This window comes from Dermacentor variabilis, chromosome 10, assembly GCF_050947875.1.
Source record: "Dermacentor variabilis isolate Ectoservices chromosome 10, ASM5094787v1, whole genome shotgun sequence".
Taxonomy (NCBI): Eukaryota; Metazoa; Arthropoda; class Arachnida; order Ixodida; family Ixodidae; genus Dermacentor; species Dermacentor variabilis.
This window is the reverse complement of record NC_134577.1, coordinates 63917692-63930979: the sequence shown is the minus strand read 5'-3', so window position 1 is coordinate 63930979 and position 13288 is coordinate 63917692. Positions and strand designations below refer to the sequence as shown.

The 13288-nt window shown below is 47.5% G+C and overlaps 1 protein-coding gene across 1 annotated transcript in view; it reads right to left on the bottom strand.

Moving 5' to 3' along the window:
- Positions 1-789: 789 nt before the first annotated feature.
- Positions 790-13288, bottom strand: part of LOC142559275 (neprilysin-2-like) — a 32829-nt gene continuing 20330 nt past the window's right edge. Inside the window, exons 7-10 of the mRNA XM_075670897.1 lie at positions 11198-11443; positions 8457-8536; positions 5811-6107; positions 790-1218 (exon numbers count right to left, since the gene is read on the bottom strand). Coding sequence (XP_075527012.1) covers positions 969-1218; positions 5811-6107; positions 8457-8536; positions 11198-11443 — 873 coding nt within the window. The 3' untranslated portion in view covers positions 790-968. The remainder of the gene's footprint in view (positions 1219-5810; positions 6108-8456; positions 8537-11197; positions 11444-13288) is intronic.

Genomic DNA, 13288 nt, shown 5'->3' with positions numbered 1-13288 from the left:
ATACCTTACAAAATAAGCACACTCTGTTAGGTACATCCGACATTTTTATTATTTTATAGCATTCAATAAAAACAATACAAGGTCACCCTATTTGGATCCACAGCCTTTCCTATATAATTTAACCTCACTTGAAACGTATTCACAGTCACTAAGGTCTTCATTTGGTCAAGTCTGTGTTCACACAACGTCAGGCTAGTGAGGTAATAAAAATGCTTTCTAGCCCAAAACTCCTTTCAGCTCAGTAGCATTGTTTATTATGCTTGTACAGCTGTTTAATAACTTCAAAGACGAAAATTTATACCAGTGTCGTCAGGTTCCTCTTTTTTTTGTGAGTTTGGTGCGCATTCGCTTTTCTGCATCCGAATCAGGGAGATCCCCACTGACGCTTAGTTCGTCGCATAAAAATTTCGCTTCAGCCTCACTTTCCCTATACTAAGCAGTGGTTTCCAACAGTGATATCTGGTGCCCCCCACTCGCTTAAGAATATCTTCGGACACACTAATTATTTTATTTGACCTCACGTGACAAGTTCAAGCAGCGTACAGATACCGTCGTGCCTTCATGGCTGTCTGTCCGTGCCCCCAGCATAGAAACGTGCTCTTCTTGTATTTGTGCTGAATAAATACGAATTGAAGGTCACCCTAGAAACGAACGAACAAGACGACTCGGCCATCCGATAAGCGTGATCATTTTTTTTCCCCGCATTGCGAGAGCGTGCAGAAAGAACCACATGCGGCCCTTTCGCAGAACGAGGTGACTAGCACGCACGACTCGCGAACTACGCGTCGTCGCCAACGTGGTGGGCCAATCACAATTCTTCCAGCAGCGTACGCAACAGAAACGAAGATATCTTCTTCACGATTCACGATAAACTTTAGGAATCCTAAAATACTTTACGGGCGAAAGAACGAGTCATCCCGCCTACGGTGTTTCTACCGAGAGCCAAGTTACAATTACACCGCACTGAGTTAAAGCTTGCAGGCCTTCTTGGGCCTCATGCGCGAATTACGGGAGCAGTTGAACGCCCGCGCGAAGGACCGCAGGTTCCTCAGCGCTCCGTTGACGAGCGTGGGCGCGGGAGAGCGGACGCCGTGGCGAGTCCGCTGCTGCTCGTAGTCCCCGTCGTACGCCTCGCAACGGTCGAGCGCGAACTCGTAGAAGAACAGCTTGTCCGTGGCGTACGTCACGTTGGCGCCTGCGCTGCCGCGAAGCTGAAACCTGCGCGGGTAAACAAGGCGGTACCTAGTTAAAAGCACGGCGTGTTTTTAAGGACTATTTTGGATCTCTATGTGAGGGTATTCGAAACTCCGTAAGCTAACTTTCTTACTTGCGTATCTAACTCGTTCTAACCAAAAAATGAACGACTGAGAGAGGGAGGTAGAGAAAGCGAGAAGGAACTCTTCATTGAAAAAGCACAGTGATTAGCCAGCATGTTTAAGCCTGCATGCTAGTCCGCAGGGGATGAATGGGACGAAGGAGAAGAAAGTGGGTTGAAAGCCGACGATCTGTCCCATCAGATTCGCGTCGCCGGGGAGCTTTCCCTATAGTTGTCGCCCCTAGCCGCCCTATGTATAGTGCCTGCGCTGTCAGCGCTCAGGCCACGTTCACCGAGGGTGGATGGTCTCGCGTCGCACCAGCTGCAAGCGTTTAGGTCGTGACGACGCCAGTTGCGTTCGTTCCTATCCATGCGACAGCGGCTGGGCCAGCGATGAGCGGCGATGTGACACAGGAGCAGCTGATGGAAGTAGCCGAGGCCGAGGAGGGGGCCAGGGGTGCTGGCGACGATGCCGCTGTCGCAAAGAACAGCAGGCCATCAGCTCCGGTGGACGCGGACTCCCAACAAAGCGACGACGTCCACGAGTAGTCCGCAGCAGTAGTTTAGAGCGTGGATGAGTTTGTCAAAAATAACGGAAGATGTCAAGTGGAGATAAATGCTACGTTGGTCCACCAGAGCACGCTGACCAGAGAATGCCCTTTGAAGAGCAGCATCATCCGAGGTGATGACATCTCAGCTCCAGTTATGCGGCCTTTCCACACGGACAACTGCAAGGGCGAGGGTATCGACGTCAGTGGAGCTGCCCGCGAAGGCGCCTCTCGGTAGGCGTATTGGCACAAGGTCGAAGCCGAACGTTAAAGCAAACCAGAGGCCCGTCGAAAAGGTCGCAGTTAATGACGTCGAGCGTCGGCCACCGGATGGCTCTGCAGGCGTCTAGCGGTCTGCTAGACATTCAGGTGAGCACCATGCTCCGGGACTGGCCCCTCGCATTTACGACACGATGGCTATCAACCAGAAACTTACTTTCGACACACGAAACGTTAGAGGACTGGCCTCCAAGAGAAAGCAGAGCCAAGTGCACTGGTTGCTCATGGACCAACACGTTTTAGCCTTGCAAAAGACTAAGGCAGAGGGTGAGGAGGAGACATGGAGCCGACATTCACGGCTAGATACCTTAATGCGAAAGCATTAAATGTCCCATGAGGCAGAACACCCGGCGTGATCAAGTGAGAGTACCAAAAATGGCCGACGGCGCAAAGAGTAAAAAACACGTCAAGAAGCGCCCGGATTGACGTCAAATTTCTCAGGAAGGTTCCTGTAAATAAAGTAAATTACTGGCTCTGAAAAGAGAATTTGACACATTCGGGTTTGGTTGGAAATCGAACCTGGGCCTACGGAGTGCGAGACGAGCATGCCTCCCCCAACGCCACGGCGGCTCCACGGTTCTGGCTGACTGCAGTTGTGCCAACTCCGTGCGTCAATGAAGACGTCCCGTCACAGCCATCTGTCGGCTACGTTAAAGTAAGGTGTAAGGTGACTTAAGTTAGAGACGCTGACTGAAGGTGGAGTAAAGCGAGTGAAGGCGAAGGAAGGCGAATGAAAGTCAATGAAGACGAATAAAAGTGAATGAAGATGAATAAAAGTGAATGAAGACGAATAAAAGTGAATGAAAAAAAAATTAAATTGAAATATGGGGTTTTACGTGCCAAAACCACTTTCTGATTGTGAGGCACGCCGTAGTGGAGGACTCCGGAAATTTCGACCACCTGGGGTTCTTTAACGTGCACCTAAATCTAAGTACAAGGGTGTTTTTGCATTTCGCCCCCATCTAAATGCGGCCGCAGTGGCCGGGATTCAATCCCGCGACCTCGTGCTCAGCAGCCCAACACCATAGCCACTGAGCAACCACGGCGGGTAAAAGTGAATGAAGACGAATAAAAGTGAATGAAGGCGAATGAAAGTGAATGAAGGCGAATAAAAGCGAATGAAAGCGAATGAAAGTAAATGAAGGTGGATGAAAGTGAATGAGGATAAATTAAAATGAATCAGGGTGGATTAAAGCGGATTAAGGTTAGTAGAAACTAGAGCAAGACGGACTAAGGTGAATTACGGTGGATTAAGGTAAAGTTGTGAACGGCACGTGACTATATATGACGTCACGAATCATGGACGTTAACCTATAAGGGATGCCAAAATGTTTTCGTATTCAAATTACGTAAGCATTAGTTAAAGAAGCTTTTAGCTCGAGGTCTCCTATCGGAATAAATCGAAGAAATCGTTTTTATCGGCTACCACTGCTCTAAATTAAATGAAATTATAAGGGGTCACGTGCCAAAACCACGATGTGATTATAAGGCACGCCGTAGTGGGGGACTCTGGCATAATTAGGACTACCTGGGGCTCTTTATCGTGCCCCTAAATCTAAGCACACGGGTGTTTTTTGCATTTCGTCCGCATTAAAATGCGACCGCCATGGCCGGGATTCAATCCCTCGACCTCGTGCTTAGCAGCACAACACCATAGCCGCTAAGCAAACACGGCGGGTTGTTCCAAATTTGATAAGGTTTGTTGCATTTAAAAGAAGAAGTAAAAATCTAGCAACTGTTCGTTGCGAATTTTCGGTTCCATCAGGTCGCATGGCGATAAATTTCCTGGAAAAGCAACTCTAGTTTTTTTTTCAATCATTGTCTCCCAAAGCAGCTAACGCTTTGAGACGTTGTATGACATTATAGTAGAGGTGCAGGGACCCCGACACTTTGGAGCACCTTCTCTGTGCCTGCCCATCCATGGCACAACTCTACGTAGTCATCACCACCCACAGACTCCACGGCTCCCCAAACGGCCAAACAGACTGACCTGCTGTTCCCAGTGAGTCCCCGACGACGCTTCGCCGTGCTCTGTCGAGGGTTGCAGAATTAAGCTTCATTTCCTCATACAGATCTCTATCACTGCCGTATGACATTATAGGCCTCCGCGTTCGGGATTGGCCCAGGTTGTAACGAAACAGGCTGTATCGCCCTTTTGCCGGAGTGCCATGAATCAGTCGTCGCGCCTGCATCGTCGTCATGCTGTCACGTTGCACTCGTCGTCATTTACACGCTCGCGCCTCACGAACAACTGTGTGGTTTACACATTTTCGCCCCGAAGTAACACTTTGCGGAACCTCGAACGATGCCGCACAGTCAGCTGCCTAAAAAAAAAAGAAAGAACATACTGCACACGACATTGATTTCAGTAGTGCGTGCACTATACATAATCTACATAGCAAGTTCAGCAAGGATATTTCTGGACGCTGTACGTGTACTCTTTAGTACCGACACCAGCTGTGCTCGTCGTAGCCGTGAGAGTCTCCTACAAAAAATCACCAGAGGGAACTCTGGCACTAGTGTCTGTGCGGAAGCTGAAAGTATTGGGACTGAACCAGCGTCAGAAGGACGGTTAGTAAATGGACTTACCTGAACTTTGTCCTTCTGGCTTCAAGCGGCTTCTTACAGTAGTCTGACAAACAGCAAATCGACAATATTCAACAAAATATAGTGCTACAGGTGCAAAAAGCTCGTAATAAAAGGCGCATTTAAGCTTGTTGCCATCACGCATTCGGAAAAAAATAAGATTGTGTAGAAACAAAGAAGTGCAAAGCCTGATAGATACAGTAGAGTTAAGGCGTTAAAGCTAGTGGTCGTCTGCTTCATCGTACGTCAGCTTTTCCGCCATATAAATTCTTTGGAAAGCAGTAGATTTTCACCGGTGGTGTGGGACCGTTTGTGTTTCTATCGCCGTGAGGACAGTTATCGGCACAACAGTAATGCGCTGTGTTTCTTTTCTGCGCCGGAAAAGCTGCATTTAAAATTAAATTCTGGGGTTTTACGGGCCGAAACCACCATACCATTACGAGGAACGCCGTAGAGGGGCACTCCGGGTTAGTTTCGACCGCCAGGGGTTTCTTTTAATGTGCAGCAAATGCACGGTACACCGGAGTTTTTTTTTTTTTTTCGAATTTCGTCCCCATCGAAATGCGGCCGCCGCGGCCGGGGTTTGATCTCGTGCCCTCGGGCTTAGCGGCGCAACGGCGGAAGCAACTACGCCACCACGGCGGGTGGTAAAGCGGCGTACGCAGCACACAAGGCCTTCCATCTACAGCGCGAACGTAATTCCGCAGGACTGCGGTCGGGACACACACCCGCGTGTTGCGGAATGCTCCCGCCAGGGGAGAAATCGGGCGCTGGTGTCGAAGAAACTTAGCCTCCGGATGTCTATAATCAACATATTACCCCAAAATTAACGAAATAGTGCTTTAATAGACTGCTTTCTTTCTAAGAATAATATGGTTTAGTCTTTCTCTTTAGTGTCCCTTTAGCGTACCCTTTACTGTCCCTTTATTAAACATTTAGTGTCCTGCAGGACTCCGGCATCATGTATACGCGTGATGAGAATAAAGTTATTATTACTATTATTATTATTGTTAAAAGGCTGATTCGGCCATCTGTCGATAACGAATCGAGAGAGAGAAAGGGTCAAGGAATCGCTCACGCACCGCTTGCTGCCTCTGGCTGCTTGCTGTCGGAACACGCGCAGCGCCACGGGCAGCGCGAGCAAGTCGAGCACGTCCTCTCGGGAGGCGGCGTCGCTGGAAGCGCGGGCGCCGTGCTGGTGCTGCTGCCGCCGCAGGCAGTCGCCCAGCAGGTCAATGCGCAGGCGCAGAGAGGAGGACGGCGAGCGGTACGATTCGCTCTCCGAGGCGGCCATCTGGTCGAGACGAGCCGCCAGTAGCCGAGCCAAGTCCACGCCCAGCCTGGGCGAGTGGTGAATGAAGAAGGAGGGCCCGTCGAACCTGCCGGAGTGTTCGGGCAGTTCGTCGTGCGCGGTTCGTCGGTTTGCCGACATCAAGAGTATCAAGACATCAAAATCCCCCCCCCCCCCCACGATAAAAAAAAAAAGGAAGAAAGAGAGAACCTTGAAAGCTCTAATGGGCAGTTGGTGCATCTGCAGATTACATAACCCGTGTTTGAAGTCGTATGAAGTGTCACACGGGCATGCAATGCCCCGCTATATTGTTTATCGCGAGCCTCATTGGTGACGCGAAAATATCATCACTAATATTGCCACTAATAACGATAATATGACCAATAATCTTTCCAGCGAATTCCGAAGAAAAAAATTCAATTATGGTGTTTTACGTGCCAAAACCACTTTCTGGTTACGAGGCACGCCATAGTGGAGGACTCCGGAAATTTCGGCTACCTGGGGTTCTTCAACGTGCACCTAAGTCTAAGTACACGGGCGTTTTCGCTCCCATCGAAATGCGGCCGCCGTGGCCGGGATTCGATCCCGCGACCTCGTGCTCAGCAGCCTAGCATCATAGCCACTGAGCAACCACGGCGGGTAGCGAATTCCGAAGAAATGAGGTAAGAAGCTGTTGCCATGTTTTTGCGCCAAATTCCGATGATGAAATATTACGTCCAAAAATATCAAAGTCGATTACAATATCTAATTAGTGTTTTTTTAATCTAACGGTGACGTTTCATTTTTCTCCGTACACCGCGGCGGATTTATGAAAGTGTTGCACCTGTCGCGAAACTGATTTATTTGAGATTTATACTGTGATGAAAATGTGATGTTCGCAACTTGCCAAACCAAATGATCACAGTCACGTTTTCGTTGCTGGTCGGACCTGACGTAACGGGGACCTACTGACAAGTCCATAGTGATTAAAGTGATCGCTATGAGGTTACAAGACATAATAACGATTAGGCGAGTGCGAGGCTGTATGCTGGCCTCAGCAAATAGCTAAGTAGCAGCTTAGCGATCTTGCACGAACGAACGAACGAGCGAGCGAACGAGCGAACGAACGAACGAACGAACGAACGAACGAACGAACGAACGAACGAACGAACGAACGAACGAACGAACGAACGAACGAACGAACGAACGAGCGAGCGAGCGAACGAACGAACGAACGAACGAACGAACGAACGAACGAACGAACGAACGAACGAACGAGCGAGCGAGCGAGCAAAGGAACGAACGAACGAACGAGCGAACGAGCGAGCGAGCGAACGAACGAACGAACGAACGAACGAACGAACGAACGAACGAACGAGCGAACGAACGAGCGAACGAGCGAACGAGCGAACGAACGAACGAACGAACGAACGAACGAACGAACGAACGAACGAACGAACGAACGAGCGAACGAGCGAACGAACGAACGAACGAACGAACGAACGAACGAACGAACGAACGAACGAACGAACGAACGAACGAACGAACGAACGAACGAACGAATTGTGGCCATGTTGTCCCTGCAAACTTCTTAATCTCATCCGCCCACCTAACTTTCTGCCGCCCTCTGCTACGCTTCCCTTCCCTTGCAATCCATTCCGTAACTCTTAATGACCATCGGTTATCTTCCCTCCTCATTACGTGTCCTGCCCATGCCCCCATTTCTTTTTCTTGATTTCAACTAAGATATCATTAACTCGCGTTTGTTCCCTCACCCAATCTGCTCTTTTCTTATCCCTTAACGTTACACCTATCATTCTTCTTTCCATAGCTCGTTGCGTTGTCCTCAATTTAAGTAGAACCCTTTTCGTAAGCCTCCAGGTTTCTGCCCCATACGTGAGTACTGGTAAGACACAGCTGTTATAAACTTTTCTTTTGAGGGATAATGGCAACCTGCTGTTCATGACCTGAGAATGCCTGCCAAACGCACCCCAGCCCATTCCTATTCTTCTGATTATTTCAGTCTCATGATCCGGATCCGCAGTCACTACCTGTCCTAAGTAGATGTATTCCCTTACCACTTCCAGTGCCTCACTACCTATTGTAAACTGCTGTTCTCTTCCGAGACTGTTAAGCATTACTTTAGTTTTCTGCAGATTAATTTTTAGACCCACCCTCTGGCTTTGCCTCTCCAGGTCAGTGAGCATGCATTGCAGTTGGTCCCCTGAGTTACAAGCAAGGCAATATCATCAACGAATCGCAAGTTACTAAGGTTTTCTCCATTAACTCTTATCCCCAATTCTTCCCAATCCAGGTCTCTGAATACCTCCTGTAAACACGCTGTGAATAGCACTGGAGAGATCGTATCTCCCTGCCTGACATATATGCAAATTTTCTTCTGATTTGAGAAAAATGAGAAAACTGAACGTAACGCTGTCCGTATTGCTGCGAGACGTACGTGGTGTCAACGGCACCTGGTGGCACGGCTACGTACTCCTCGTCCACATCCAGCCACGGTGTGTCCCTTAGCGCTGGACCCTGCAGGACAAGACAGCAAGTCTTGGTTCTATATTCGTGTTATTGGTCAATTCATAGCCAGAAGCAATGAGGGAACAAGGAAAAATACAGGTGACACTTATAAAGAAGTGCTTACTCGCAAGTCATTTCTAACCTAAAAACCACGATTGTAGAAAGAAATTCGAATTGTGGGGTCTCACATGTCAACAGCACAATACGATTACGAAGCATACCCATATTGGGAGACTCTGGAATAATTCTGGCCTCGTGAGAATCTTTTACATGCGTATAAAGCTAAGTACGGGTGCGTTTTAGTATTTTGCCTCAGGCAACGCAACGGCACAGCAACTGGACTTCCCTCAGCTTTCTTTTTTTCTTGCGCTTTATTGTGCTGTGCTACCGCGGCCAGGTGGCGATTGTGAAGGAAATATCTTTAAATATAAAGCAGGTAAAAAAAAATTACGTCTCAAGCAAAACACAACGTCTGAGCATGCGCAGAACGAAGATATCAAAACGCGTTAGTGAGAGCAAATGAGTCATCCGATAATTCAAGCCATTTTTCAAGCAACGCCAGTGATGGGTAACTTATACAAATATCAGTTCGGTTGGTCACACAAAAGGATTTTTTTTTGTTAGTTGGCTCACGCGTCAACTAACGGAAGGCTCGTGCCTGGGAAACGCATCGGTAACAAACAAACAAACAAACAAACAAACAAACAAACAAACAAACAAAGAAACACAGGGTTTGCAACGCGAGCCCATACCGGAAGCAGTTTAATCAATGGCGTGGTTGGGTCCGTACTTACAGCACTTACAGCACTGTACAATAGCTGCCTTGGCGAAGGATGAAAGGGAACCCCCTTTCATCCTGAACGGACACTGAAGACGATCGCTAAATCGGTTTCAACGCAAATATGTATTCTTTAGAAAATCTACGTATTATATTTTTGAGGTAACAGGTTCGTTAATAGACGAGAATGCGAACGTCGACGTTCCATTTCTATAATTTCGTGCCAGAACCCCGGAGTTTGTGCGTCAGTGTGACGTCACTAGTGGTACTTTCTCGTATGGGGGCCGTTGCGATTCAGGAATTGTTTTCAATGCTTGATCAGTTCAGTCACTGCACTGAGCAGATGCCGTCCAAGTTAATGACGATCACCGCAATGTAGTGCGCGAACTTTCAGGTGGCGTTACTGCTCGCATTTCGTTTTTTTAACAAGGCCTCTTGTTAAGGTAACAGTTGTTAGGTTAAATTGGGGGGTTTCACATGCCAAAACCACGACCTTATTATGAGGCACACCGTAGTGGAGGACTTGGTATCAACTTTTTGACCAGCTAGGCTTCTTTACGTGCACCCAGTGCAAGAATACGTACGGGTGTTTGTGCATTTCGCCCCCCCCCCCCTCCCCCCCATCGATATGCGGTCGCCGCGGCCGTGTGATAACAGCGGCCTTCTTGGTATCGCAGAAGGGTTATTTAAGGGCGATTTACTCATTAGAGATGAATATTTTTTTCTTTTAAGTGTCTCTTTAATTCGATAGCATTATATACATCAAACGCGGTTTTCCGTAACTCAGGGAGGGTATGTTCTCGGTGGAACAACTGGTGAGGTTAGAGTGAAGGTGCGTGAAAGGAGGAGCAGCGGTGAAGTTTGACGTAGAAGGGCATGTGACAAGATTGGTGGTGTAATGAGCAATGCTTTGCAATATAATGCGCTATATATATATGGAGCGATGGTTGAGCTTCCCATAGATACATGCATGCCTGCGTGGTTATACCAGATGTTTGACGAAATGCGTTCGAAGTTGCTTAAAATAGAAAAGACTGGTTGATTAAGTGATTTCATTTGGTTTGATTTTGCCACAAGGTCATAGAGGAGTACGGATTTTTCACTTAAGGTATTAAAAAAGCAAAAAAAAAAGAAAAAAGGTTTCGCGTTTAGCAGTGCACTCTTATTCATTAAATGTCGCAGAAAATTTGCATTTTCGAGTCTACATCAGCCAATGCGTCACTTGGCGCAGTTACATGCCTGGTGCTTATGAAAAAAAAAAGAATGTGAGAGAGAGCGAAAGAAAAAGACGTTTGTTAACTGAGAAAAAATGGTACACCATTAAAAGGCAACCCAAGTGGTTTTTCCGGCGACGTGCCTAGATTAGGTGAATTGTTTCGCTACTTTAAAAAAATGCCTTTCTTTGCGGGAATGCAAGGAGATGTCGGATACAGCGACAGCATAAACTTGCGTTTCCGCCTGGTGGCAACTGTAGAAAGCAGCCGTTCGGTTAGAGTTGCCGTGAGTTCCATACGTGGAGTCAATATAGCCATGGTTCCTAAGGAACGGGCAATCACGCGGCGAGCCTCCCTGAACGCCGGCTTTACGCAGCTGCCGAAAGGAACATGCTGCCGACGAACAAGATTTCATAATTGTAGTTCACATAATTACGGTTAAATGTAATTTCCCATTCACGTTTAAAGAGTCCATGTGGTCAATGCTAATACGGAGTCGCCCATTACGGAGTCCCCCACTAATAACCAGCTCGTGGTTTGGGCACGCAAAATCCAGTTTATCCAAGCTTAAGTTTCTTGTAATTCTCAAAGGGAGGTCTGCCCGAGAACGTTTAAATACATTTCCTCTGCCTCCGGCATCACACGACTCGAGACTTTCAAGTTCCACACGTTCCTAACCTCCCAGAACGTCTCGAAGCCCCTGTCGGCGATCTTGAGCAGCGCGTTCCTCTTTCGGGACGCCAGCACCGCCCTCCACGTGGCCAGCGGAGACTCCTCGGCGTCGGCAAAGGCCAGCTCGGCAAAGCGCATGCGCAGTCGCTGCTTGTGCAGCCAGTCCGGCAGGAACAGCTGCCGCCGAAGCGAGCCCGTCGAGCGCAGGAATCGGGAGGAGAACTCGGGGGACGAGCCTTTGGAACGCGCCACCTGGGAACAAGAAAAGAAAATCAAGGTATTACAAGCAGCGTACTTGAACCATGGTTTTACATGCGAATGAGTGCTGCCTGTGCTTAACTTCTTTTTTGCTCATCAGTCTCAGAGACAGCTACACTCTATGCAATGCAGTATATGCCCTAAGCACTTTCGTCAGAGTAACGGCTTCTTTCATAGCAGTGAAGGCCAGTGGTACATGCAGTCATTGAACTTGAAATAGACGTGCACTTTCAATCCGCACTAACCACTTCCGACCCTTCGGTTAGAAACGTTGTTGCATCTTTTTCATCGCAGAAGTCAGCCACCGCAATAAGTGGCGCCTAAATACCGCCATAATTCGCCATAATTATTGATTTATGGAATAAACGTTTGTTGAGCAGATGGTTCGTGTCCCTTTGGGGAAAAGAAAGAAAAACAAGGGGGGGGGAGGGAATTTAGGGGGAAACTTTAGAGTAGGTTCAGGAGTCCCGTCTCTGCAGCAAACGCAAATCGGCGAGCGTAAAACTTCTTTGACATGGTTGCTGGAGCCGACAGAGCTTATCCAGGCGTCGCAATTTCGGCGGTGGTGGTGGGTCCACGGACATCAGGTGTCTCGTCGGTGCCGCCGAATGAGCGTCAGTCTCGGAACAGGTGAACTGTGCTGGATCAGACCTGTAGTCGGCAGTCTGGGCATTTGTACGTCAAAGGGACTGCTAGCGATTGCACAACATAAACACCTAGGGCCCCATCGACTAAACGAGATCTCCGTGGACGCTTGGAGCGGTAGTTACAAAAAAGCAATGATACGCAGCATTAAAAGGAGGCAGTTGATAAGGGGACGCGCAAGTCTACTTGAGCGTGGTATGGGCTAGATAATTTTTGGCAAAACTCTGTAAGACGTGCATGTGCGATCAAGTTTCGGCGTCATTTGATAGAAAAAAAGAAACTACAAAAATGTGGCCACCTTCTTCTCCAATCGGTGCAAGCAATGTCGTTTCGTAATTGTGTTCGCGCAATGCCGAACTGTTGAACGCTGTTTTTGGTAATTGACTTCTGCAGCTTATCTTCAAAGGTACACTTGAAGTGACAATTTGTCTGCTTTAGATGTTCTAACAGATGCAGTTTGCAAAACAGTGATATCTGTTTTTACTACGAAGTTCCTTATCTGCAAACTTCGTGGTTGAATGCTTTTAAGATAACTTATGAAATATTGGCCATATTTGCAAAATAACTCGGGCCCTAAATCAAAGTTCTGCATCTTAGTGTTGCTAAAATTTAGCATTTATTTTTTCTCAACTGCAATATATTTCATTCCCATAAGTCCAGATTTTGCGGCATAAAGTCATTTCTGCGTTTTACATGCATTTTAACACCAAGAAAACGGAGCTGGCCTCAAACTAAACCTACCTCGTTAAGGCGCTTGCCACCGTGAGCGAAATACATCTTAAAGGATGAGGATTTCTTCTGAATCTTATGCCCGCTTCCGTGAAGTGACAGCCCCAGCGCGCAGGCAGACTTTGGTTCCAATGGCAGCATCGGACCTGTGTGCCAAATAGTTCTTTCCTTTTTATGAAGTGGACCCTGTATTATAAGTGTTCATCGGGATGCTTATGCAAAAAAAAAAAAATTATACACTCCTGATCATTTTTTATACCTTTGTACCTTCCACGTTTCTTAAATGTTGTTTTGCATAGATTGTTATTAATATTATTTCATATATAGTGCACACTTTGACGTTAACACGAGCTGCAATTCCTTCATTTCCATGTATGTTACTTTTGCATATTTGTATGTATTTCTACCAGGTATGTGCATACCTTGACTTGTTTATACGCCATGATCAAGTATGATGTTCTTAGA